This window comes from Sinohyriopsis cumingii, chromosome 14 (genome assembly GCF_028554795.1).
Source record: "Sinohyriopsis cumingii isolate HCF-2022 chromosome 14, ASM2855479v2, whole genome shotgun sequence".
Lineage (NCBI taxonomy): Eukaryota > Metazoa > Mollusca > Bivalvia > Unionida > Unionidae > Sinohyriopsis > Sinohyriopsis cumingii.
The window spans coordinates 12767101-12792067 of NC_142974.1; the positions used below are offsets into that span (position 1 = coordinate 12767101).

General features: G+C 34.4%; 1 protein-coding gene across 2 annotated transcripts; it reads left to right on the forward strand.

Annotated features, from left to right (window-relative positions):
• On the forward strand, positions 1 to 24452 carry LOC149783271 (uncharacterized). Of its 2 annotated transcripts, XM_089931501.1 has the most exons (5): positions 1 to 242; positions 12103 to 12164; positions 20352 to 20542; positions 22498 to 22641; positions 23977 to 24452. In XM_089931501.1, the coding sequence occupies exons 3-5, from the start codon at positions 20359 to 20361 to the stop codon at positions 24168 to 24170; spliced, it is 522 nt and encodes a 173-aa protein (XP_089787627.1). In that variant the 5' UTR covers positions 1 to 242; positions 12103 to 12164; positions 20352 to 20358; the 3' UTR covers positions 24171 to 24452. The 2 variants fall into 2 exon arrangements, with proteins under 2 accessions (XP_089787627.1, XP_089787626.1); XM_089931500.1 differs by lacking the exon at positions 12103 to 12164 and having other exon boundaries at positions 5 to 242.
• The last annotated feature ends 515 nt before the right edge of the window (positions 24453 to 24967 follow it).

The window sequence follows — 24967 nt, forward strand, 5'->3', positions numbered from 1 at the left end:
GTTCATTGCCGAATGTTCTGCAGATTCACTGCAGTGTTTGGTGGGTATGTTTCTATTAACAGGCTGTTAGTCGGAGAAAGGTAGACGAGAACACACCTTATAATTCAGCTCAATCCCTTTCAAATTCACTGCAGTGATTGGTGGGTTTGTTTATAATAGCACGATGTTGGCCGGGGAAAGGTAGACAAGAACACACTTGCTACTTCAGGAATCTTTCGCACTGAGGGATTTAAAGACGTTTTGTAAGTATAAGCCTTTTTACATTATTATTAAACAACAGAAGTTTATCTGTTTCAACAGCTGGGCAAATGCTATCTTGTCAATATGTATATAAATATAAATCTAGCTTCACAATTACTGTACATCCTATTTAGTCAATTCATTTGTGTCAGGCTGACGACACAAGTGCGCATTCATACTATGTGTGTTTACAATTACGGGAGATCATATTTAATCCATGCATGGAGTGCCATTGAAGTGACATTACGTTCCAATGTATGTACTATCATGAATACCATTACATAACACGGTTTAGTTGAAACTTCATTCTGGTTTATAAACTGTTAATTGGTGTGTGGGACTATAATCAATATGGTACGTGATGCCATTCAGAAGCACACTCGGAGATACACTTGTTGGAATGTCATTAATTTGTTTTAAGGCACAATACTTACGAGAAAATATAAACGGAGTAATAGACTGAGAAGGGGGGCGTTTTTTCGTTCGTTTCTGCTAGATGAAGTCGCAATACCCAGATACGATCGAATGAAACTGCAGATCGAATATATTTTGTAAGTCGTATTGCCTCATATTGGTTACAGTGAAAATTACGGTACATAAACAAATAAACAAATAAATTTAGAAGAAAGAAACCTTTCTTCTATCAGACTTATTACATATGTGTTTGGGTTAAACGTTTCGATGAATTATAAGGAAAATCGCTTGGAACTACACGAATAAGATTTTAATTCTGATAAACGTCACATTACGTGAATGCTAATTTCTAGTGACTAACATGTACGACTGCCAGCAAATGGGAGGTCCGAATGTGTGCGATGGATTTCTTGCATAATTCCTATAAAACGGTGCCTGATTAGACTTCAGACCTAATTTTCTCAGTCGTTTAATTATTCTTCAGCCCTCACCTTGTGATATTTGCTTGCCATTGATCGATCCATTTTACATTACATTTCTCAGCATGATAATTCTAATTTTTTTACGGCATAGCATTCATATTGTCTGCGTGTCATATCGGAGCGTTTTGGACGAAACCGTCTGTCATGTCCGCTAACATCGGACATTTGATTATTTTTGTAAAATCAACAAATAATGTATGTATCTAAGTTAATTTTAGAGACACTGTATTGTGAATGAAATCCCAAGTAATAAAATGTCCTATCACAAGCCCAAGTTTATAGAAAGTTTATAATGATCTCCAGTAGTCTTGAATGTCCTAATGTACCACATTGATGCAGTGCATAATGTCTTCCAATGAGTTCACAATATTTCCTAAATAATGCATTAATCAAACGTAAAAGAGCATTTAGTAATTCCACGTCTTATGTATATTTAATTTGCATTGTTTGTTTGCTGCATTTGTATTGATTTTATTTCATTATATGCTGTTGATAACTGAATGTTTAACTTGCCCTTATCCAAAATCAAGTTTATTTTCTACCTGACCTGAATAATTCATATTGTTTAGTTCTGTAAAGAACTAATATATAGCTAAAAAATTCTCTATGAGTTTTGGTTAACTATTAGGATTATTATCTTTGCCTGGGGGCATTGTGTTTGCTATGTTCTTTATGATACATTTAGTAATAGACTTTCTAATAATACCAAAGATTTTATCTCGTAAACATATTGAACCTTCTAGAATAAACTTTTCCAGTAGCTTCTCGTGCGTAGACAATTCTTCCCGGAGTTTTCCAGAGTTCTTCCTCCACTAATTATACTGGCCGCCATGTACAGCCAATCTTGTGCTAAAAAAATATCGTTAAACCCTACAAGAACAACAACAACTAATACTAATTTTGAAGACCACAAAGTCGTCATACAATTAATAATTTAAATAAACAATTCCTCTCGAATGGTATCCAAATACAACTGATATGGATTTACAAAGGCTGATCTTAAAGTAGGAATGAATTATTTATCAAATTCCTATTTATACAAAGTTCTCGAGACCTAAGACGTAATAGAATATGAAAATATCCAAAACCATGTCTGTTTTATAGAATGTTTTAGCTAAAAGGTTATGTTAAGTTGTTATGTACAACTTATAATCAAGGACTAAAGTTAGTTATGTAGTCATCATTTTGATAAACGATCATTATCGTAAAGTACAATCTACAATCATGGACAAAAGTTAATCACCTACTCCAATAAAGGAAAACAAGGATTTATACAAGAAAGCTTTATTTTACATAATGTTTAAAACGTTGTGTGACAATATGATCTCTTATAAATGTCACTCAGTTTAATGACACCAAATATAACACCCCCTCCAACAACAACAACAACAACATTGTACTTATATACTCGTAAGAGTGCATCAGTAAATTAAATTATCGTTTCCTCTAATGTTTCTAATATCAACGCTGTATTCTAACAGCATCAGATTCCATCTAGAAAATCTCTGAGTTTTGTTTATAGTTTTGTTAATGATAATAAAGGGGAGGTTGATCACTAAATACAATAATTGGAGAAACATGGGAACTAATATAAGTGGTCAATAGTTTTATTGTATTAATAAGTTATCTTGCTTTTATATCTGGAGCGCATCAAATTGTTTGAATTGTATTTAATTTATTATGAACACATAGGCCAGACGACTGTAATGCATTTGTTCTGGTCTAATCAATTTATTGCATATTTGCAAATACAGTTGCATGCATTTTCAGCAGAAGTTAAAACCAGGAAACCCTCCTCACGATATATAAAACCCTAATTGGATCAAAACTGGATTACGGTTGCCAAGCATATAACTCGGCTAAGCAACCTGTACTACAAAAACTTGACACTATCCAGAGAAAAGCCTATTATGCACAGGGACACTCCCCTCAACATCATTAGAAGAACTACAAACACTAACAGGAGAACTACCCTTAACATTACGTAGACAAGAACTGCTCCTCCGATACTCCATTCGATTAGATACCCACCCAGACAACCATCCCACCAAAATAGCTATAAATAAGTGTAAAGTTGTCTTCAAACCCAAAATCATACCTATCACACCAAGTGGCAAAGTAATCCTTGAACTAAGAGAAAAGATACCTCTACTAAAAAAACAGGTAACAAACAATACAGACCAGAACAAATCACCATGGTTACAAAAACCACCAAGGATTAACATTGAAGCTACCAAATTAGGCAATAAAGAAGGACAAGAAAACTTACTAAAACCTGTACTGGTAAACGAAATCAACCAAAAATACCCGGACTATGTTAAAATATATACCGATGGATCAAAAATAAACAACCCACCAAGAACAGCGGCAGAAATAGTCATCCCTGAATTCAATATACAAACGGATCCAGATTACCTGACTATTGCTCCATTTACACCACTGCATTCTGGGCTATACTTGAATCACTACAATGGATCAAAGACAACCACATACCTAAAGCAGTCATTATTAGCGATTCCCTAAGCATTATCAAATTGATCCAAAATCGCAATAATCACTCTAGGGAACAATTTCTTGAGAGAGCATGCCAATTAATCGACGATATCACCACAGCACATCAATTAGTCGAGCTCATGTGGATACCGTCGCATATTCGAATCTCTGGCAACGAAACAGCAGACAAAGTTGCACAAACCAAACTAGGAGATCAAAACTCTATCAAGCTTAACTATAGCTCTACAGAAGCAATAAGCTTCGCACAAACATATATAGACCAAACAAGGCAAGATTTTTGGAACTCCTCCACAAAAGGTAAAAAGTACCATGAAACCCAAAAATACTGTAGATAGGAACATACAGCTACCTAAGGGTACCTATTTAGAACAGAAAACCATAAACAGGATAATAACTGGAAAAACTAAACTAGCAAGCAGTTTTGGAAGGTTTATAGAACCCAAACCAGCAACCATTAACTGCTTTAACTGCCACACCACCGAAGATCTACACCACGTATTCCATATATGCCCAAAATATCAACCCGCTCGTAAAATATTTATCAGAAACAAAAAAGAGATTGGATCACCACACACATACTCAGTTACTTATGGACTCTAATAAAAATAAACAATCAGCATAAAAAAATATAAATAAATTCATAGACTCAGCAGGACTTAGGAACAAAATATAATTACTATCCCCACAAAACCAAAAGACCCAGTAACTAGCTAAATAAATTTAGAAGCCACCACATAAAAACCCATAACATATCATTCAATTTTATAAAAGTATTAATAAATAATTCACGTACGAAGCACCTATAAAAAACTAAGGAAACCGCAAAATCGGATGTCCTAGATGTCCTTAACCAACCGAGTAATCATCTAGGACTCCGGTCCTAGATGTCCTTAAGGAACCGTGTAATCGGCTAGGACTCCGGTCTCTTGCTAAATAAAGTATAAATAACATTCAATCTCTAAAAACATTAACAAATAAATAACTTAAAGAGACAATATCTAAAAACTTATAAATAACATAACGTAGGAAGCACACCCTAAACACCTCGACTAGTAATACCATAATAACCTTGAAAAGCTCTCTTCATACATGATTTCTACTAAGAACGCAAGAAACACCAGGCAAATGCAACAAGAAACTAGCGATGTAAAGGCAGCAAGAACGTTCCCGAGCTATTCTTCCCACTAATGACAGCCATCAATTCAACTGTAAGGGACCTTTATGGACCCACAGATTGAGGGCAAACTATCAGGGTTCCTTGAATCCATAAAAGCCTGGGGGAGGTGGCACCATTCCCTTCCCCAGGAACAACTAGCAGGCTGCTGTGCACTCAGAAAAAATGCGGCACATGCACAGTTGTGTGTACGCCAGTATAATTAAACTCAACAACAACAACAACAACATAGGACATTTAACCCGTTGAGCAAAGCTGGGCAAAGGTCGTAGAGTAGAGGTTTTTCATGCGCTATTCCACTATACCACATATTTGGATTTTGTAGAAATGTCAGAAAAGTTATCTTAGAAGCTAAGCATACAGTTGTTCTTATAAGAAAATCCACTGATGACGACGCTATCTGGCGACCTATTGCCGATGCTAGTAAAGTTAAACTAACAAAACTTTCGTTGTGGATGCCGGTAATGACTCCAACAATTGCTGAAGAACAGTGATTGTTGTCATTTGTGGATCAAAGCGGTAAATCATTGCTGAGTTGGTTAACATTAACCACGGATATTATTCAAAGTATTATTGATGGTTTATTTACATGTCATATAGCATAACAGCAAGGCGTTTCTTCACCACGACATATATTTGTTGCGTTTCAAAATTATGATCGATTAAACTCGCAAACGTGTAGTCATATGTTATTTGACAAATTTGGAGTTAGTGAAGTTACTTTACGGATAAACGGACAACAAGAACCAACTAAAAATATATTACTGAATTTTGATCAAAATCATATAGTGCGTGTGTATCATCGGTTAATTACATTTATTGGACGCGATCAAAACGTAGGACAGTATTGCAAATATCACAACTTGATTTTAAAAATTTGTATCCGATCTATTACTTTTCGCTGGAGCATCTTGAGTTATCCAGAAAATCTGTTGTTGATATTCATCTTTGCACCAGCGTAAATACAGGTGGTGGCGTTAATTACTGAGCAATCGCTGTTATACTCAGCGACAAATCAATGTTACTCAAAGGTGTTGGTTGAAGACAGTGTTATTGACGCTCCAGTGAAAAATATGTAATTGTAATAAAATCACCGTTGATATTATAAATGTCTTGTCATCATGTTAATGTCAGTCTGATTCCTGGTCGGATTAAAAATCTACAATCCGCATCGGTAAAAAGATCCTTAACCATAATAAGGTTTAAACAACCAGAGCACAGGTGGTCAAAATAAGTTGTCACTGACAAAACGTTAACTCAATAAAAATCAACGATGCTAATAAAGCCATGACTGGAATACGAATTACTCTTTCTGCAGGTGCTATTTCAGACATAACTAAATCAGGTGATATATTTCAACTTCTTGCGGCGAGACCAGCGTTGATAGCTGCCGAAGCTCCAGCTGTTGCAACGACAGCCGCATTAGGTGCTGTTGGACCCGCCCCTGGAATGGCATTACAAAAAGCAACTGGACAAGGAATTTTGCTTGCAGAAAGCCTAAAATAAGAAGTTCACGCCAACAAAAACCAGCGATACACACAAAAAAACGCAAGTATGCCTCAGCCGGGTCGACTCAAATTGCCGGCCTCATGGTACGGAAAAGGATTCAGACTTCCCGGGAAAATACCTCGTTACAAACAAAAAATATTCTTCCAATGTCTAATTTTGATTTAATTAATGCTGCTGAAAAATTAAAACACCACAAAGAAGTTGAAATCGGTATCATTAATCTTGACAATACTTCTGGTCCAGGTACTCATTGTGCTGCATACGCAATTGATCCATGTGGATCTGTTATTTTGTTCGTACGGATTTAACCCGCCGAACTAATTTATGTTATATACAAAAGCCATTCCGATGTAGTATTAAAATTACCAACATAGACAATAACTGACCCTCCAATATGCGGCCTTGAAACAATTGTGTAACTCGATGCTGTATCAAAATCAACATTACCGCCTCACAAAGTCGTGCAGAATTATACAAGTGGAGTTTATAACGAATAATGGTAGATACTTACGGAAGATCCTCTTCGTTCAAAGGTAAGAAAAAGTTCTGCGATGTGGATTTATCAAATTATGCGACCAAAGATGAACTCGCTGATATTATGAACCTCTCTGGAGTTGACCGATATGAAGTTTTTCAGGATAAATACGGTGTTTTAAAAATCAGAGATTCAAATATATCAATTGCAGCTATTAGAAGTAAAATTGCAAAAAAAGTGTTGCTAATCGTTTGCGGACCACCGGGGTTACAATGACAGGTGAACTCAGCATGAACGGAAATAAAATAGTTGTTTTAAGAGATCCAAAATCTGATGAAGATGCCGCAGCAAAAAATATGTAGACAATAACTATAATAACGTAGATACGAAATTAATCACGTTACGAGCTGAATATGTCGTTCACGTAAATATGTTTTAAAATACTCGTAGAAATTTTCAAAAGCTTAATAAAATCGCAGATAATTACTTTGGCACCCCGTTGACTGTTGACGTGAAACTCTCTGATGTTAGTACAAAACTCGGTGATATTAAGACAGCGTTGTCAAATATTGAAGCGATTATAATAAAGCTAGAAGATGTCGTAAGTGGAATTCCTGATATCGTTAAAAAATTAATCTGATTAAATTTCCTCACAAGCAAATTGCCAACAACGCATACACGATATCATCAGGATTCTCAACATGGCCACAGCAAGAAAACCCATTTTCAAACATACCACAGAAGTCACTGGTGTGTATAGACTGTGCTCAGCGTGGAAAAATTTAGTATATACACTACGTATCCCTGGCGTCACTCAACTGATCAATTTTCTGGTACCGCGTCGATTGTTTTAAATAGCGGGGACGAAGAATAAGCTGATAAGAAATTAACCGCAACGTTTTACTGGAGGTGTTTGGAATCTGTTGCTGAAACACCTCAATTGGTTAATGTATAAAGTATAATGAGCAGATAGGATCAGTTGCTCTTTTTTTACCACCTTCAAGTTCACAGAGTTCATATAAATATCATACAGAAACATTACCTAGCACTGGCTGTTTTGAAAAATAGCGTCGTTGTATTGGCATGTTTTTTGTGATCGCGCTAATAGGTTTCATGCCAGTTGCACAAGTAATTTCATTATTTAGTGCATCTATCACACTTGGTAATCTTGCAACCCATTCATGAGATCTTTTGTCTTTCTGAATTATCTCCTTCGCGTATTGATATCCCAATAACCGCTCAGTAAGCGTTCGATTAAATCGCCCAACAATTGCCTGATCACGATGAATTGCAGTATGTCCTCGTCTGATTGTGACCTTGTGTTGCTTCATCAACGACGATACTGCACCCTAAACGTCTTTACCAGGATCAACCTGTAGCAGCTGTGCCATTGTAGCTCACCTTGTGGTCAAGATCCTCGTTGACGAATTCGTTCAAACGCAGAAGCAAGATCAGTTGCTGTTTTAGTTAATAACGGCTCGGCTTCTTTATATCTACTTGCAACGTTAACGACAGTTAACGCATATTTGTGTGTTGATTGACGTCTACCAATTTTAGTAGTATCGTGCGGTAAAAGAAATATATCCGCCTGATGGACTTCATTTGGAACGCCGACATTAAAATGTGCATACTCGATTTGTTTAGGTGGTGGTATATAAATTTTCCATATTGCCTCTCGTATTAACCACGCTGCGGCGGCAACACGTGTAACATGTGTTGCCTCAGCGAGTTTACTAATCGCTTCTCTACCCCTCCAATATCCCCTTGGACTATAATAAATCGATTCCATTATAATAATAATCGGTTGATTAATTACCGGCTCGGGAAACTCACTGTCCTAATACTAGTTTACCTTTCATCGCAGGAATGTACCACATTGTTTACACTTGGAAATAAATATATTTTTTTGTACCACATCGTTTACATTGACCTGTAACCGCACGCTTGTTATTTTTTTTTTTTTTTTTTTTTTGTTATCGCAGTTGTCAAGATACTCGTAGAAGAATGTGTTCTGCATCGAACACAGTATAGATTCATGTTATAAGTATTTGGTTGCAATTGATTTCTCAGCGACAAGAAAGCAAGAACCAGTCAAACATTATCCAGCGTTACCAAATTATACCAACCAAATAGCTAATGAATCTCTGAAAAATTATTTTTTTATAGAATTTAATGGATGAATTAATTTCACATCTGCATAATGTCTTTGTTGTAAATCCTTTACTCGATAAGCTACATCATGGACGTGACATGATTTATCAGTTTCATTTAATGCATAATCTCCGGTTTAGGCTGATCTTGTTTATCGAGTCGCATATCAAGTCTGGTTCCAGGACCACAATAATTATACCCTGGAAGATGTTTTTCTCCTGGGTATTTAACCCATGATGTTTATGGCAATATTCCTAGCGAAGTAGCGATATCACCACCTGTGTTTTTGGAAATAAATATATATATATTTTGTACCACATCGTTTACACTTGCCTGTAACTGCACGCTTGTTATTTTTTGTTATCGCAGTTGTCAAGATATTCGTAGGAGAATGTGTTCTGTATCGAACACAGTATAGATTCATATTATAAGTATTTGGATGCAATTGATTTCTCAGCGACAAGAAAGCAAGAACCAGTTAAACATTATCCAGCGTTACCAAATTATATCTATTATAGGTCCATCTGTGTCTGGTAAAACACAATTGCTACTTACTTTGATAATGCGATGGTGCAAATGGGATAAGTTGTATTTAGTAGCTCCATCCGTAGATGATCAGCGATGTTACGAAGTGCTTAAAGATTTTAGTGAAAACGCAAGATTGTAAAATAAAAACGGCGATGATATTGTTGAATTTCTTACTGATATTGATGAAGCCTCATCTGTAGATGACCTCGATGGATTTATTAATAATTTCGTAGTATACGACGACATAATGCTTGACAATCAAATCCAGCTAGAATATTTTCCAGACGATGACATAAAAACACAGACGTGATTTATGTTACTCAACGATATACACAAATGCCAAAAAGTGATCAGGGACAATTGCAATATTTTAGTTGTATTTCACGGAGTTGATACACATACTCTGTGCGAAATATTCATCAGACCTGGTGTAGTGGGGACATGGATATAATTAAATTAAAATTTTATTTTCGCGAGCACAGTCAACCCCACACGGATTTATAACGATAAATTTACTAAAATTTGGTGAGTTCGCCCTCTCTGCTACTCTAATATATAAAAAAAATCATAAAAAGTACAATACACAAGTGAGGTCAAAATGTTCATATTTTTGGATACCTATATTAACACGAAGCATAAGAATATTATCTACTTGACCAGGAAAATCAATAGCAGTTCATAGCAGAAGAAGTTTTTGCACCCTTCCCCAAACTTCTACCTACAATTTTATTCGTCCAAAGATCATATTTGACACCATTTGATGCTCACAGTGCAAACACAGGCCGTTTTGCAAGATGATAATTCTGCAAAACTGATTGTGCTAAACAAACTGATGCAATTGAAAATAGTTCTCATCCAAAGCCGTTTTTGAAATATTCTACTTGTCCCGAACCGACGTGTTTAATGCTATGGCAGGCTAGCTCTTCTTCCTAGCAGACTATTGGTATTTTACTATTAAGATGCCGCAGAGTAACTATGGAAGGTGTATAGGCCTGACATCAATTTCAAGAACAACATAAGCCCCAAACACCAAGTTCGCAAATATATCCATATCTGTAATTAGTAAACAATAATAGCTGAAAATGTCACACCATTACCTTAAGTTAAGAACTTTGCCAGGGGTCAATTTACGAAACTAGCAGCTGCCACCATATTGGTAGGACTAATTCATTCTAACAGTAAACTAAAAGTGGCCATTTTAGACGGGTGAAAATGTCAGGAAGATGGGAAGGGAAAGGTACGTTTAGAAATATATTGAGAAAGTCTGCTTTTACAGCGATATAGTGTCAATATATTTTTGAACACCTTTGTGATTGTTGTAGTACTGAAGACATAAGGATGACCCACAGGAGCTATTGAGATGTTAATGAAACGTTTCGCTTAGATTTTTGTACTCGAACTGTTATAACTGTATTTTTGGACTGTGTAGGTCTAAGTCGTGTACGTTCCTCGTTTGAAATGAGCATTAGCATTCAGTTGTACCTAAGATGAGTAAAGGTTCTGTACTTGTTCCATTTTATCTTTACTGTTTCCTTGCTCATCAATAAAATAAAGACAAACACCAGTTGAGTCCAAAGAGTTACAGGCGAACTAATTTCGAAAGTGTCTTCTTATGTCACTTGTTTAGGCTAGAAAAAGCAGCAACACAAGAAGAGTGAAAACAGCAAGCTTTGAAAAAATACAATCATTTATTTCCCTGGAAATATTCTGTAACAATGAAAAGATATGAACTCACAATTTTATAGAATAAAATCCAAAAATAATCCAAGAATAATCCAAGAATAAAATTTTAGTAGTCCTCGTAACAAAATGTTCTACTGATTTCACGTTCGAATCCTGACGAAGAATCCAAGATTAAAGACGATGACGTATGCTGCAATCTGAGTGTTGAAGTCTACAGTTCCTTGTAGAAACAAGAATTATCACTCCGGTTTATGATAGCTGAATTAAATTTTATAACAAACTGTCTTTGTTGCACAGTATTACATGAGCACACGTATTTTCCAGAAAATTAATAGAATTAATCCTTTTGAATCCAAGTAATTTGACATAACTCCAAACCAAGTAATTTGAAATAACTCCAAACAGCACAACTTACATGTAACAGTTTAACTGCCCAGCTTCCACTGAGATTAATTCTCCAAAAATGGGTTATATGGTCTTTCTAAAACGTAAACACGGGATCACTTGATCATCTTCTTGAAGGTTATATAAGCAAGTACTTGTTACAGATCGCGTTTACGCAGTGTGACCCTGACGAAAACCAATTATTTTAAAATAAAATAGAACTTATTTGCGATGGTTACTACAAATTGTGAAACAAGGTCAGGATTTAGATCAACACCTGGTGTTTATAAACTAACAATCTGTCACAGAATTAGGCAAATAAATAACTTGGTTTTGCCTTAGAACTATTCGACTATTTCCCGTTGTACATGCGTACAACGTCATCTAGGGTGAATACGTGTTTTTCCAGGTAAGCGACTGTATTAACATCTACCTCGCCAGAAATTACTTGTGACAAAGTAACATTACTAACATGATATGCACGGGTATTTTACCCTGACTTCTGCTCACTCTCCTATGGATTTAAGTAAGATCAATTTCTAAAACAGACACTGGTCGTTTTGGATCACGTCAAGGAGTGTACGCTCTCCATTGTTCTCCAGCCACAGGGGTAAGTGTTAAATTTACATTTTCATTTGACATGCGAAGCTTATTCGGTTTGTAATGTCTTATCACGTAATAATGCATTTATTACAAGGCATATTTGAACTTTGAATTACAAGTCACTATTAGAGGTTAAAGTATTATCATATATCTAGAGATTATACAGAAACTATTATTATGACCAATTTGGTTTTATTGTAGCTGATTGTGACTGTCGCTGTGATTGTGTCTGTCGCTGTGATTGTGTCTGCCACTGTGATTGTGACTGTGAATATGACTAGAGCTGTCTGAAGCTGTCTGAAGCTGTCTAAAGTTGTTTAGAGCTATCTGGAGTTTCCAGAGTATTTAAGGCTGCGTGCTGTCGATACGTATGTATGTATGTACGTATGTCTGTGACACGGACGTAGACGTAGCAAATTCAGAAGGGTGCTGTATGCTGTCTGTACGTGTGTATACGTATGACTGTACATGTGGTGGATCCATAAAGGGTGCGAGCGGCCGATAAGAGTGTGGGCCAACCTAAGGAATCGTGCGACTGTACAAGGGGTCTAGAAGCATACGTTTGGATCATTTGTTGTTCCAATTGCATTTTTATATTCATAAGATTATTTTGAATTTTCGTTGTGTTCATAAGACTTTTTTGAATCTTAGTTGTGTTCATAAGATTATTTTGAATCTTAGTTGTGTTCATAAGATTATTTTGAATCTTAGTTGTGTTCATATTAGAGATTATGTGAATCTCTCTTATAGTGCAAAATACTGTTTGAAGCGTATCTGCAGTCCATGAGGTTTCCTGGATCTGTACTTCATATTGATTTAATATTTTGGTTTATTTTCAATATGTGAATGTTGTGTAGAGTGATTTGAGTCAATCGTATGTTGAGAGCGGAGAGAATAATTGTATTTTTACATCATATATTTTTCTTTATTAATTCATTTCATAAATTTCCATCTTTCTCACATCGTGTTTGTCTTATTCAGTTAGTCCAAAAACCCACTCGGTTTCTATTCTGCGACACAGTCACGGCCAAACTATTTCCTGAAAATGTATCATCTCTAGTGAAATATTTACATTATAATATCATGTAATGAAAGATATATTAAACAATTAAAACTGACAAACAATTAAATTAAAATAAATATATATTAAATCAGATATAATTAAATTAAATATACACAACATTCTTCATATTTCCTAATAGTTATGTTAATATCTATACATGCTCATATTCAATAGACCCATATTATTACCATGAAATATTGTTTTTTATATTGGACAAATTAGGCAAAATGAATCGTTTGTATCCGGATATGCCATGCATGTTCAAGCCGAGTAGTAATGGGCATTTCTCCTCATACACGAGTGTCAAGTTTACTAATCCGAGTATATTTTTGACGTCATACACTATTTGGCAGCATATTTCACAAAGACTACCAGGATTAAGCATGCTAGAAAAAGTTTTTAACTTTCGATTATATTATCAAGCATACCGAATCATAAACTTTGCATGCCATTGCCAGAGAGAGAGAGAGAGAGAGAGAGAGAGAGAGAGAGAGAGAGAGAGAGAGAGATTTGTTTCCGTCGTATCAATTTTGGATGGATGAAAATTTATTTCAATTCTTGATCTTTATGGTGGACACTGAATTAGTGTAATTCTCAGTCTTTAAGGTGGACATCGAATAAATTTAATTCTCGATCTTTATGGTGCACGTTAAATTAAATTAATTCTCGACCTTTATACCGGACTATGACTTAGATTCATTCTCCTTCCTTACTATGGACTTTAAACTAGTTTAATGCTCAATCATTACTATGGACTTTAAATAAGTTTAATTCTCGATTTTATCGGTAGACTTTGAATTAGTTTAATTATAAATCTTTCTGTGGATTTTTAATTGGTTTAGTTCTCGTTCTAGTAGTTTAATTCTCGAGCATAATGGTGGAGTATGATTTAGTTTAATTCTTGATCACTACTGTGGACTTTGAATAAGTTTGATGCTCGATCTTTCCTGTGGACTTTACATTAGTCTCAATCTCGATCTTTCATGTGGACTTTACATTAGTCTCAATCTCGATCTTTCCTGTGGACTTTACATTAGTCTCAATCTCGATCTTTCCTGTGGACTTTACATTAGTCTCAATCTCGATCTTTCCTGTGGACTTTACATTAGTCTCAATCTCTATCTTTTTTGTGGACTTTAAATTAGTCTCAATCTCGATCTTTCCTGTGGACTTTAAATTAGTCTCAATCTCGATCTTTCCTGTGGACTTTAAATTAGTCTCAATCTCGATCTTTACTGTGGACTTTAAATTAGTCTCAATCTCGATCTTTACTTTGGACTTTAAATTAGTCTCAATCTCGATCTTTCCTGTGGACTTTAAATTAGTCTCAATCTCGATCTTTCCTGTGGACTTTAAATTAGTCTCAATCTCGATCTTTCCTGTGGACTTTAAATTAGTCTCAATCTCGATCTTTACTTTGGACTTTAAATTAGTCTCAATCTCGATCTTTCCTGTGGACTTTAAATTAGTCTCAATCTCGATCTTTCCTGTGGACGTTGAATTAGTGCTATATTCCTTCTTACTATGACCTTTGAATTAGTTTGATTCCCGATCATAATGGTGGACTTTAAATTAATTTAAATCTCGACCTTTTCTGTGGACATTGAATTACTTTAATTCACGATCTTTATGGTGGAATTTGAATCAGTTTAATTCTAGATCTTTACTGTATACTTTGAATTAGTCTAGTTCTCGATCCTTAATGTGGAGTTTACATTAATTTAAATCTCGACCTATATACTATATACATTGAATTAGTTTAATGCTAGATCTTTATGGTAGACTTTTAACTAGTTCAATTTTGGAACTTTACGTTGGACATTGAATTAGCATAATTTTACATCTTCATGGTGGATTTAAATTAGTTTAATTCTCGATCTTTTGTAAAGTTTGACTCAGTTTACTTCCCGATCTTTACTGTGGACTTTGCATTAGCTTGATGCTCGATCTTACTGTGGACTTTCAATTTCATTAATTCTCGATCTTTATGGTGGATTTTAAATTAGTTTAATTTTCGATCTCAACTTTGGATTTTAAATTAGTCTAATTCTCGATCTTACTGTGGACTTTAAAATAGTTTAATTCCCGATCTTGATGGTGGACTTTAAATTAGTTTCACTCGCGATCTTTACTGTGGACTTTGAATTACTTTAATTCACGATCTAAATGGTTGACTTTGACTTAGTTTAATGCTCGATCTTTTCTGTGGACTTTGAATTAGTTTAATTCTCCGTCTTTGCTTAATAATTGGTATTTGTTTGATGCTCGATCTTTTCTGTAGACTTTGAATAAGTCTAATTTTCGATCTTTACTGTGGACTTTGAATAAGTGTTATTCTCGATCTTATTGTGGACGTTGACTTAGATTCATTCTCGGTCTTAATCGTGGACTCTAAATTTATTTAATTCTCGATCTTTACTGTGGACTTTGAATTAGTTCAATTCTCGATTTTTATGTTGGACTTTGAATTTGTTTATTTCTCGATCTTTACTGTTGACCTTGAATTAGATTAATTCTCAATATTTACTGTTTGCTCTAAATTAATCAAATTCGCCATCTTTATGGCGGACTTTAAATTAGTTTCATTCTCAATTTTTACGGTGGACATTGAACAAGCTGAATTGTCAGTCTTTACTGTGGACTTTGAATTCGTCTAATTCTCTGTCTTTATGATGGACTTTAAATTAATTTAATTCTGGATGTTTACTGTGGACTTTGAATTAGTTTCATTTTCGATCTTTACTCTGGACATTGATTTAGTTTAATTCTCAATCTTTATGGGTGACGTTGAATTAGTTTTACTCTCAACCTTTCTTGTGGACTTTAATTAATCTAATTCTCGATCTTTATGGTGGACTGTGAATAAGTTTAAATCTCGAACTTTACGGCGGACATTGAACTAGCTTAATTCTGGATCATAATGGTTGACGTTGAATTAGTTTAATTCTCGATCTTAATGGTTGACTTTAAATTAGTTTTATTATCGATCTTTACTGGGGACGTTGAATTGCTTTGTCTCGATCTTTACTGTGAACGTTGAATTGCTTTAAGTCTCGATCTTTACTGTGGACGTTAAATTAGTTTAATTCTCGATCTAAATGGTGGACTTTAAATTAGTTTAATTATCGATCTTTACTGGGCACTTTGAATTGGTTTGTCTCGATCTTTACTGTGGACGTTGAATTAGTCTCATTCTCGACCTTTACTGTGGACATTAAATTTGTTTAATTTTCGATCCTTCCTGTGGAAATTGAATTAGTTTCAATCTCGATCTTTATTATGAACTTAAATATGTTTAACTCTCGATCTTAATGGTTTACTTTGAATTAGTTTAATTATCGATCCTTACTGTGGACTTTGAATTAGATTAATTCTCGATCTTTACTGTCGACTTGAATTTGGTCTAATTCTCGATCTTTTCTGTGGACTTTGAATTAGTCTAATTCTTGAACTTTAGTGAGGACTGAATTATTTTAATACTCGATCTTTACTGTGGACTCTAAATTAGTTTAATTCTCGATCTGTGGACACTGAATTCGTTTAATGCTCGATCTTTATGATGGACGTTGAATTAGTTTAAATTCTCGATCTTTATGATGGACTTGGAATTAGCATAATTCTCTATCTTCACTGTGGACATTGAATTTCTTTAATTCTCGATCTTACTGTCGACTTTGAATTAGTTTTATTATAGATCTTTTCTGTGGACTTTCAATTAATCTAATTCTCGAACTTTAAGTGGACTGAATTACTTTAATTCTCGATCTTTACAATGGACTCTAAATTAGTTTAATTCTCGATCTTTACTTTGGCCTTTGAATTTGTTTATTTCTCGATATTTACTGCAGACTTTAAACTAGTTAAATTCTCGATCATTACTGTGGATTTTAAATAAGTTTAATTCTCAATCTTTACGGCGGACATTGAATTAGCTTAATTCTGGATCTTTATGATGGACGTTGAATTAGTTTTATTCTGGATCTTTGCTGTGGACTTTGAGTTAGTTTAATGCTTGATCGTTACGGCTGACTTTAAATTAATTGAATTATCGGTCCTTACTGTGGACTTTGAATTAGTTTCATTCTCGATCTTACTGTGGACGTTTCATTCTTGATGTTAATCGTGGACTTTACTCAATGTCCAGAGTAAAGAAATTCAAACTAAGTCCACAGTAAGATCGAAAAGGAAGCTAATTTTAAGTTCACCATAAAGACTGAGAATTATACTTATTCAAAGTCCACCATAAAGATCGAGAATTGAACTAATTCAAGGTCCATCATAAACATTCCGAATTAGACTAATTTAAATCAAAGAGTAAAGACCGAGAATTAATCTAATTCAAAGTCATCAGTAAAGATCGAGAACAAGACTATTTCTAAGTCCACATGAATGATCGAGATTTAAAGTAATTCAAGTCCAGAGTAAATATCGAGAATTAGACTAATTTAAAGTCCACAGTAAAGATCGAGAATTAAAATAACAGTAAAGATCGCGAAATAAACTAATTCAATGTCCATATAATATCGAGAATTCAATTAGTTGAAAGTCCACAGTAAGATCGAGAATCAAACTAATTTAAAGCCCAGCATAAAGATGGAGTATTATACTACAGTACACAGTAAAGATCGAGAAATAAACTGATTCAAAGTCCACCACAAAGATCGAGAAATAAACTAATTCAAAGTCCACCACAAAGATCGAGAAATAAACAAATTCAAAGTCCACCACAAAGATCGAGAAATAAACTAATTCAAAGTCCACCACAAAGATCGAGAAATAAACTAATTCAAAGTCCACCACAAAGATCGAGAAATAAACTAATTCAGAGTCCACCACAAAGATCGAGAAATAAACTAATTCAAAGTCCACCACAAAGATCGAGAATTAAGATTATTCAATGCCCACCGCAAAGATTGAGAATTAAATTAATTTAATGACCACAATAAAGATAGAGCATTAAACTAATTCAAAGTCCACAGTAATGACCGATAATTAAATTCATTCAAAGTCCGCAGTAAAGATCGGACATTAAACAAATTCGAAGTCCACAGCAAGGATCGAGAATGAAACTAAAACTATGTTCACCATAAAGGTCGAGAATTAGGATGATTCAATGTCCAGCGTAACGATTGAGAATTAAACTAAAGTCCACCGTAAAAATCGAGAATTTAACTAATATACGGTCCAAAATAAAGATCGATAATTCAACTGCTATAAAGTCATAGAAAAAGATCGAGAATCGAAGTAATTTAAAGTCCACAGAAAAGAACGAGAATTAAATTAATTCAATGTCCACGGTAAAAGATCGAGAATTTGACTAGTGAAAAGACAACCATACATATCGAGAATTAAACTAATTCAGTATCCACAATATAGATCGAAAATTTAACTAAATCAAAGTCCACCACAAAGATCGAGAGTTAAACTAATTCAAAGTCAACCACAAAGATCGAGAATTAAAGTCATTCAAAGTCCACAGTTAGATCGAGAATTAAGCTAAGTCAAAGTCCACAGTAAAGATTGAGAATTCAATTAATTGAAAGCCCACAGAGAATCGAGAATTAAACTAATTTTAAGTCAACCATAAAGATCCAGAATTTAACTAATTCAAAGTCCACCATAAAGATCGAGAATGAGACTATTTCAAAGTCCACATTAACGACCGAGAATTAAACTAACTTGAAGTCCAAAGCAAAGATCGTGAATGAGACTAATTTTAAAGTCCACAGTAAAGATCAAGCATCGAACTAATTAAAAGTTAAGGTCGAGAATCAAACTAAATCAAAGTCAACAGTAAAGACCGAGTTATAAACTAATTCAAAATCCAACATCAAGCTCGAGAATTAAACTAATTAAGAATCTACCATTAAGATCGAGAATTACACTAATTCAAAGTCCACAGAAGATCGAGTATTAAGCTAATTGAAAGGCAACCATAAAGATCCATAATTAAGCTAATACAATGTCCACCGTAAATATCGAGAATTAAACGAACTCAAAGTCCACCATAAATATCAAGATTCAGACTAATTCGATGTCCTCAGTAAAAGATCGAGAATTAGACTAATTTAGATTCCACAGTGAAGATCGAGAATTAAACTAACTGAAAGTCCACAGTAAAGATCCGGAGCCACAGTAAGAAAGAGAATTACACTAGTTCAAACTCCACAGTAAAGATCGAGAATACGACTAATTTAAAGTTCAAGGTAAAGATCGAGAATTAAATTAATTCTTAGTCCACACATTAAGATCGAGAATTAAACTTATTCAAAAGTCCACAGCAACGATCGATAATTAAACTAATTCAAAGTCCAAACAAACGATCGAGAATTAAACCAATTCAAAGTCCACATTAAGATCGAGAATTAAACTAAATCAAAGTCCACCATTGAGATCGATAATTAAACAAATTCAAAGTCCAAACAAAACATCGCAAATTCAACTAATTCAAAGTCCACATTAAGATCGAGAATTAAACTAATTCAAAGTCCACATTAAGATCGAGAATTAAACTAATTCAAAGTCCACAGTAAAATTCTGGAAAGAAACTATTTCAACGTCCACAGTAAAGATCAGAAAATAAACTAATTTAAACTCCAAAGTAAGATAGAGAATTAAATTAATTTGAAGCCCACAGTAAAGATCGAGAATTAAGCTAATTCAAATTCCACAGTAAAGATCGAGAATTAAACTAATTCAAATTCCACGTAAAGATCGATAATTAAACTAATTCAAATTCCACAGTAAAGATCGATAATTAAACAAATTCAAAGTCCAAACAAAAGATCGAGAATTAAATTAATTTAAAGTCCACCATAAAGATCAAGAATTAAACTAACTGAAAGTACACCATAAATATCGAGCATTACACTATTTAAAAGTTTACAGTAAAGATCGAGAATTCAACTAATTCACAGTGAGATCAAAATTGAAGTATAAATTAACTTTCTTTCGTTTTCTTTGAATTTAATTGCGTTATCCTCAATCTCTGAATCGATATTTTACTCTTACCAGTTTTTCATTTTTCATCATGGACAAAGACGAAGCGAAACATATATTTCATTCATACAAAACACATATTTGAACTTATCTACCTTAATTCGTACATGAACCAACACTTTCTGGTTACAGGTGCACTATGGGAAAGGTTTTAATTGCAGGACTAATATGTTGCGGTGTTTCCCTAACTCTGATTGTGGTGTCCACTGCCTTACCATACTGGTATAAAGATGATGAAGTCAGTTCAGAAGGATTGTGGATGTTTTGCTTAAAAATGTATCAGCCAGAGGAAGCATATTGCAAAGAGATGACAAATGTTCCAGGTCTCTCTCTCTCTCTCTCTCTCTCTCTCTCTCTCTCTCTGAATTTAATATTTTAAAATAGTATTCGTGGTTTTCGGTAATGTCCCAGTTTTTTTAAATCAAGCAATATAAAAAACAAACAAAAACAACAACAAAATGAAGCAACAAGAGTCAGAACATTTCAAAAACCATAACAGTAACAGCAATAAGAAAGAATATGAAGAAATAAATGAGTACTTAAGCATGTATAAACTAATGGCAGAGATATATTTCCTCATCAATGTTTGGTTTTTTTTCCATTTCTGTCTGAACTTCACCGTACTTCCAAGGAACGCTATCAAGATGTCCGCCATTCCTGTAGGAACAAGTATAGTTATATGCGGCGATTGAGCCTCATAACGGTGAATGAGCCGCAAACGGGAAATTAATATGGGAAGAGCAATTGAGACTCAAACGGGTCTTTAACATCGGAATGAACTTGATGGGGCAATGTGAATTTAACATTGTCGATGTGAGGGGATTTTATATGGACAAAATCATTTATAAGGAAAGAGGGCGATTATATAAAACAAACGCACTTATAAAACAAAAAGACAAAAAATGGCAATAGTAGAATATTATATCTTTTCTAAAAATGGAAGAACGCCAGTATCTATTTATCGCCACATCTTTTAGGAAACTCCTAAGGAAAAACCATAATATATATTTATAGCCTCAATTTTTATGAACGTTCTGTGGAACAACCCTGTTTATTTGTCCCTATAACCCCTTTGACCATTTACACCTTTCAGCCACAAAAACCTTTCTGCCTCATGTATCTTTCTACTCTATAGACCCTGTTGAGGCTAAAAATAGAGTCTAGGGTTTTCTATAGGGTTTACATTCAGGTTGAGGCTAGAAATGAATACTAGTGTTTTTTTCATAGGATTTTCCTACAAGATGAGGCTATAAATAGATGCTGTCTTTTTCCCCTTTCTTACTCATAGAAAAGATATAATATTCTACTAAAATACCCAACAACATAATTTTGTCTTCGCGTTGTATAAATATGTGTTTGTTTTCATTTGTTTTGTTTTGCTTGTCCCCATGAAGCCTTTATGTCCCTATAAAACCCCATCATATCACCCGTATTATATTCCCATTGTCTCTCAAGAGGAATCCCCATTTTAAAGTCCCGTTTGAGGCTGAAGAGCCATTCCCATGTTGAATTCCCGTTTGGGTCTCAAGTACCAATCCCATGTTCATTTCCCGTTTGAGGGTCAGCGTCATTTTGAGGCGCAATCACCACATATAACTACTAACGATTTGTCTACATTTGAATGTACATTTTTTCGGATCTATCACTTAAATTAGTTTGAGACTTCCATATTCAAACCAAAGGTCTACGCCCTTTTGCTCATGACATAGGTGCATTAATGACCTTCCGTCACTTTAGTGCTTGATGACATTGGTCCATTAAGCCTTCCATCACTTTAGTGCTTGATGATATTGGTCCATTAAGGCCTTCCGTAGAGCTTGATGTTATTGGTCCATTAAGCCTTCCATCACTTTAGTGCTTGACGATATAGGTCCATTTAGGCCTTCCGTCATTTTAGTGTTTGATGATATAGGTCCATTAAGGCCTTCCGTCACTTTAGTGCTTGATGATATTGGTCCATTAAGGCCTTCCGTCACTTTAGTGCTTGATGATATAGGTCCATTAAGGCCTTCCGTCACTTTAGTGCTTGATGATATTGGTCCATTTAGGCCTTCCGTCACTTTAGTGCTTGATGATATAGGTCCATTAAGGCCTTCAATCACTTTAGTGCTTGATGATATAGGTCCATTAAGGCCTTCCGTCACTTTAGTGCTTGATGATATAGGTCCATTAAGCTTTACAGCAATTTAGTGCTTGATCATATAGGTCCATTAAGCCTTCCATCACTTTATTGTTTGGTATATTTCCTCATTTCTATATAATGATTTTATATTTTCAGAGTATTATCTTGCCGTTCGCGCATTGGTTCTGATGGGTCTTTTCATGGTAGCCAGTGCAAACGTACTCGGGTTTGTTGGCATATTTGTCAAAAGACAAAAAAAGAACATCTCTCTTATTGCAGGTGTCATCTCTATTTCAGCAGGTATTTTACAGCTAGTCCTGTTGTTATGATGTATATATTAGGTAATGACCTGGTTTTATCTGTGAACATAGCTTTTTGTTTGGTCTGACACATTCTTGTGTCAACTTCATTAATGTACAATAAAATTTTTAATACCTGAATGTCCATTTCATCATCCTGATTCAAAGAAAATGTTCTTGAGGGTATATGTCCCATCCGATGTTGGAAACTATCATATAACCTGATGTACAACTCGAATACCCTATATACATGTGAACAATTTGCCTTTGCTGTTCGAGTGACAAAGCCTAAGACTGTTCACAATAAACTGATTTGCTGTGAAGCATTATTAAGGAGACAAAGAATATCTGTATATAATGCTTTTTCCGTTTGATTTCTTCTGACTCTTTTAAATGATGGAAGGAGATAATGGTAAGGTGCTTTGTTTACACCGAAAATACCTGGAAAGGCCTCCTAACAGAGTATTAGGCTTATGCAGGTAATAACCATTTCTCAGAAGAATTCATTAACAGTAAAGTCACCTTCAACTGAATTAAGCAAAACAATAATTCAGTTAAGGAAAGTGCTCTTTATTTGAAACAAGATTCTTTTGTTATATTTGCATTTTGTTTACTCTAACCGTTTTTAAATAATCAATAGCATATTTATACCCAGTAACATTATTCGATGACTTTAGTAACAAACTGGTGAACTGAAAATATATAACTTATGTATATTTTATTTTCAGCAGTCGATATTATAAGTTCATTATCTGGTAACTCGTAATTTCTATTCTTTAACACGGTGTTGCTGAAATCAGCATATATCACGTGTGTTTGCTGGTTTCAAACGATATCTTTTTAAAATTTCATTTAATTCATTGTGTTGAGTACTTTATAATACACTCTACTCACAATGATTTTGTGTATGCTGGCTTTCTAACAAAATCCAAGGAGCTTTTGTGCAATATTACATCGGTTTCGTTCTAGCCATGTATTTTGTGGATGGTGGCTTTCCAAGAAATTAATAGAAAATACTCATCGTCTATGGTTATTGAATTGCCCTATGTCCGTATATAACATTATGCTGTAACGAAGTTTATTTACGAGCTGAGGCTGAGGTGTTTTTGTTCTCATTGATGTTCTTGATGTTTCAGTTTTTATTTTTATTTTAATTTGACCAGGTATGAAAATCATTTACAAAATAACACTATAGTATCAGTTGTGTGTAACATTACGCCTAACATCGGTTTTCAAACTGACTCTTACTTACTTTGAACCATTATAGACAATTATCTGAATAATTTATTTAGAAAAACAATCTAAAATAAGATGGAATTATACATATGTTTTTCAGGTATTTGCATGCTGACTGGAGCGATCGTGTTTGCTGGAAGGAAAAGCTATTTGGCCAAAGGAGATTTTGTTCAATATCACGTTGGTTTCGCTCTAGCCATAGGGGCAGGGGTAATTGGGATCGTAGCTGGAATTTTGTTCATCCGTGGAAGGCCATCCGAAGAAAATCAATCTAGTTCTCCACTTTTACACTGAACAGATCTTGATGTGCCATGACATAACATGATAATTAAATAGATTTTCCACTAATAAAATGCACAGATCCATGAACATACAGAAGGATTGCATGGAAGACAAATGAAATAATTCATATCTTATCAATTTTGTATTTGATCTCACAATCTTGTGCTCTGAAACTTCCCCTGGTATCTAGAGGTTCCTTTATAAATGAAGTCATTTTTCTTGAGTCCTTGTTGAAAGCAAGCACCGAATCCATGAACACTAACATGCTCATAATAAAGCCAAATTCAAAGTAAATATTTCTAAAATTTATTTATTTATCACATGTTAATGAATCCATATCATAATACTTCTATAGGTAACACAGATAACAACACCCTCTGACATGATGCGATGACATCATGAAAGGCATAGCAAACGAGGAATCTAACAGAACTTTTGAAACTGACAACACTCTGTGGTTTCGTCAAACAAAGGCATTATATTTCGTCATGGGTTACCAAGAATATAACATTCGTGCTCATTACAAAATGAAATGTAGAAACTCACCAAAACATATCAATACTTTAATTTTGAAAGCTCAGAAGAAGAAAAAAACGTATCCGATTATTTTCCTGATATCAACATTCATGCAAGATCAGTAAATAAAAAAGAAGCGAACACAAGTAGAACATGTGATCTAATGTCATGAAGACCATCACCATAGCAAGTACAATACAATCATGGGCAAACTCTTACAAGAAAATATTTTTCTCCTTGTACATTCTAACTGGGTATAAATGGACAAGGTTTGTTTTAACAGATTAATAATT

Coding starts and splice junctions, on each gene's coding strand:
- LOC149783271 (XM_089931501.1), top strand. CDS start 20,359: ATGGGAAAGGTTTTAATTGCAGGACTAATATGTTGCGGTGTTTCCCTA. Junction 20,543..22,497: donor AGAGATGACAAATGTTCCAG/GTCTCTCTCTCT, acceptor TTATATTTTCAG/AGTATTATCTTGCCGTTCGC. Junction 22,642..23,976: donor TGTCATCTCTATTTCAGCAG/GTATTTTACAGC, acceptor TATGTTTTTCAG/GTATTTGCATGCTGACTGGA.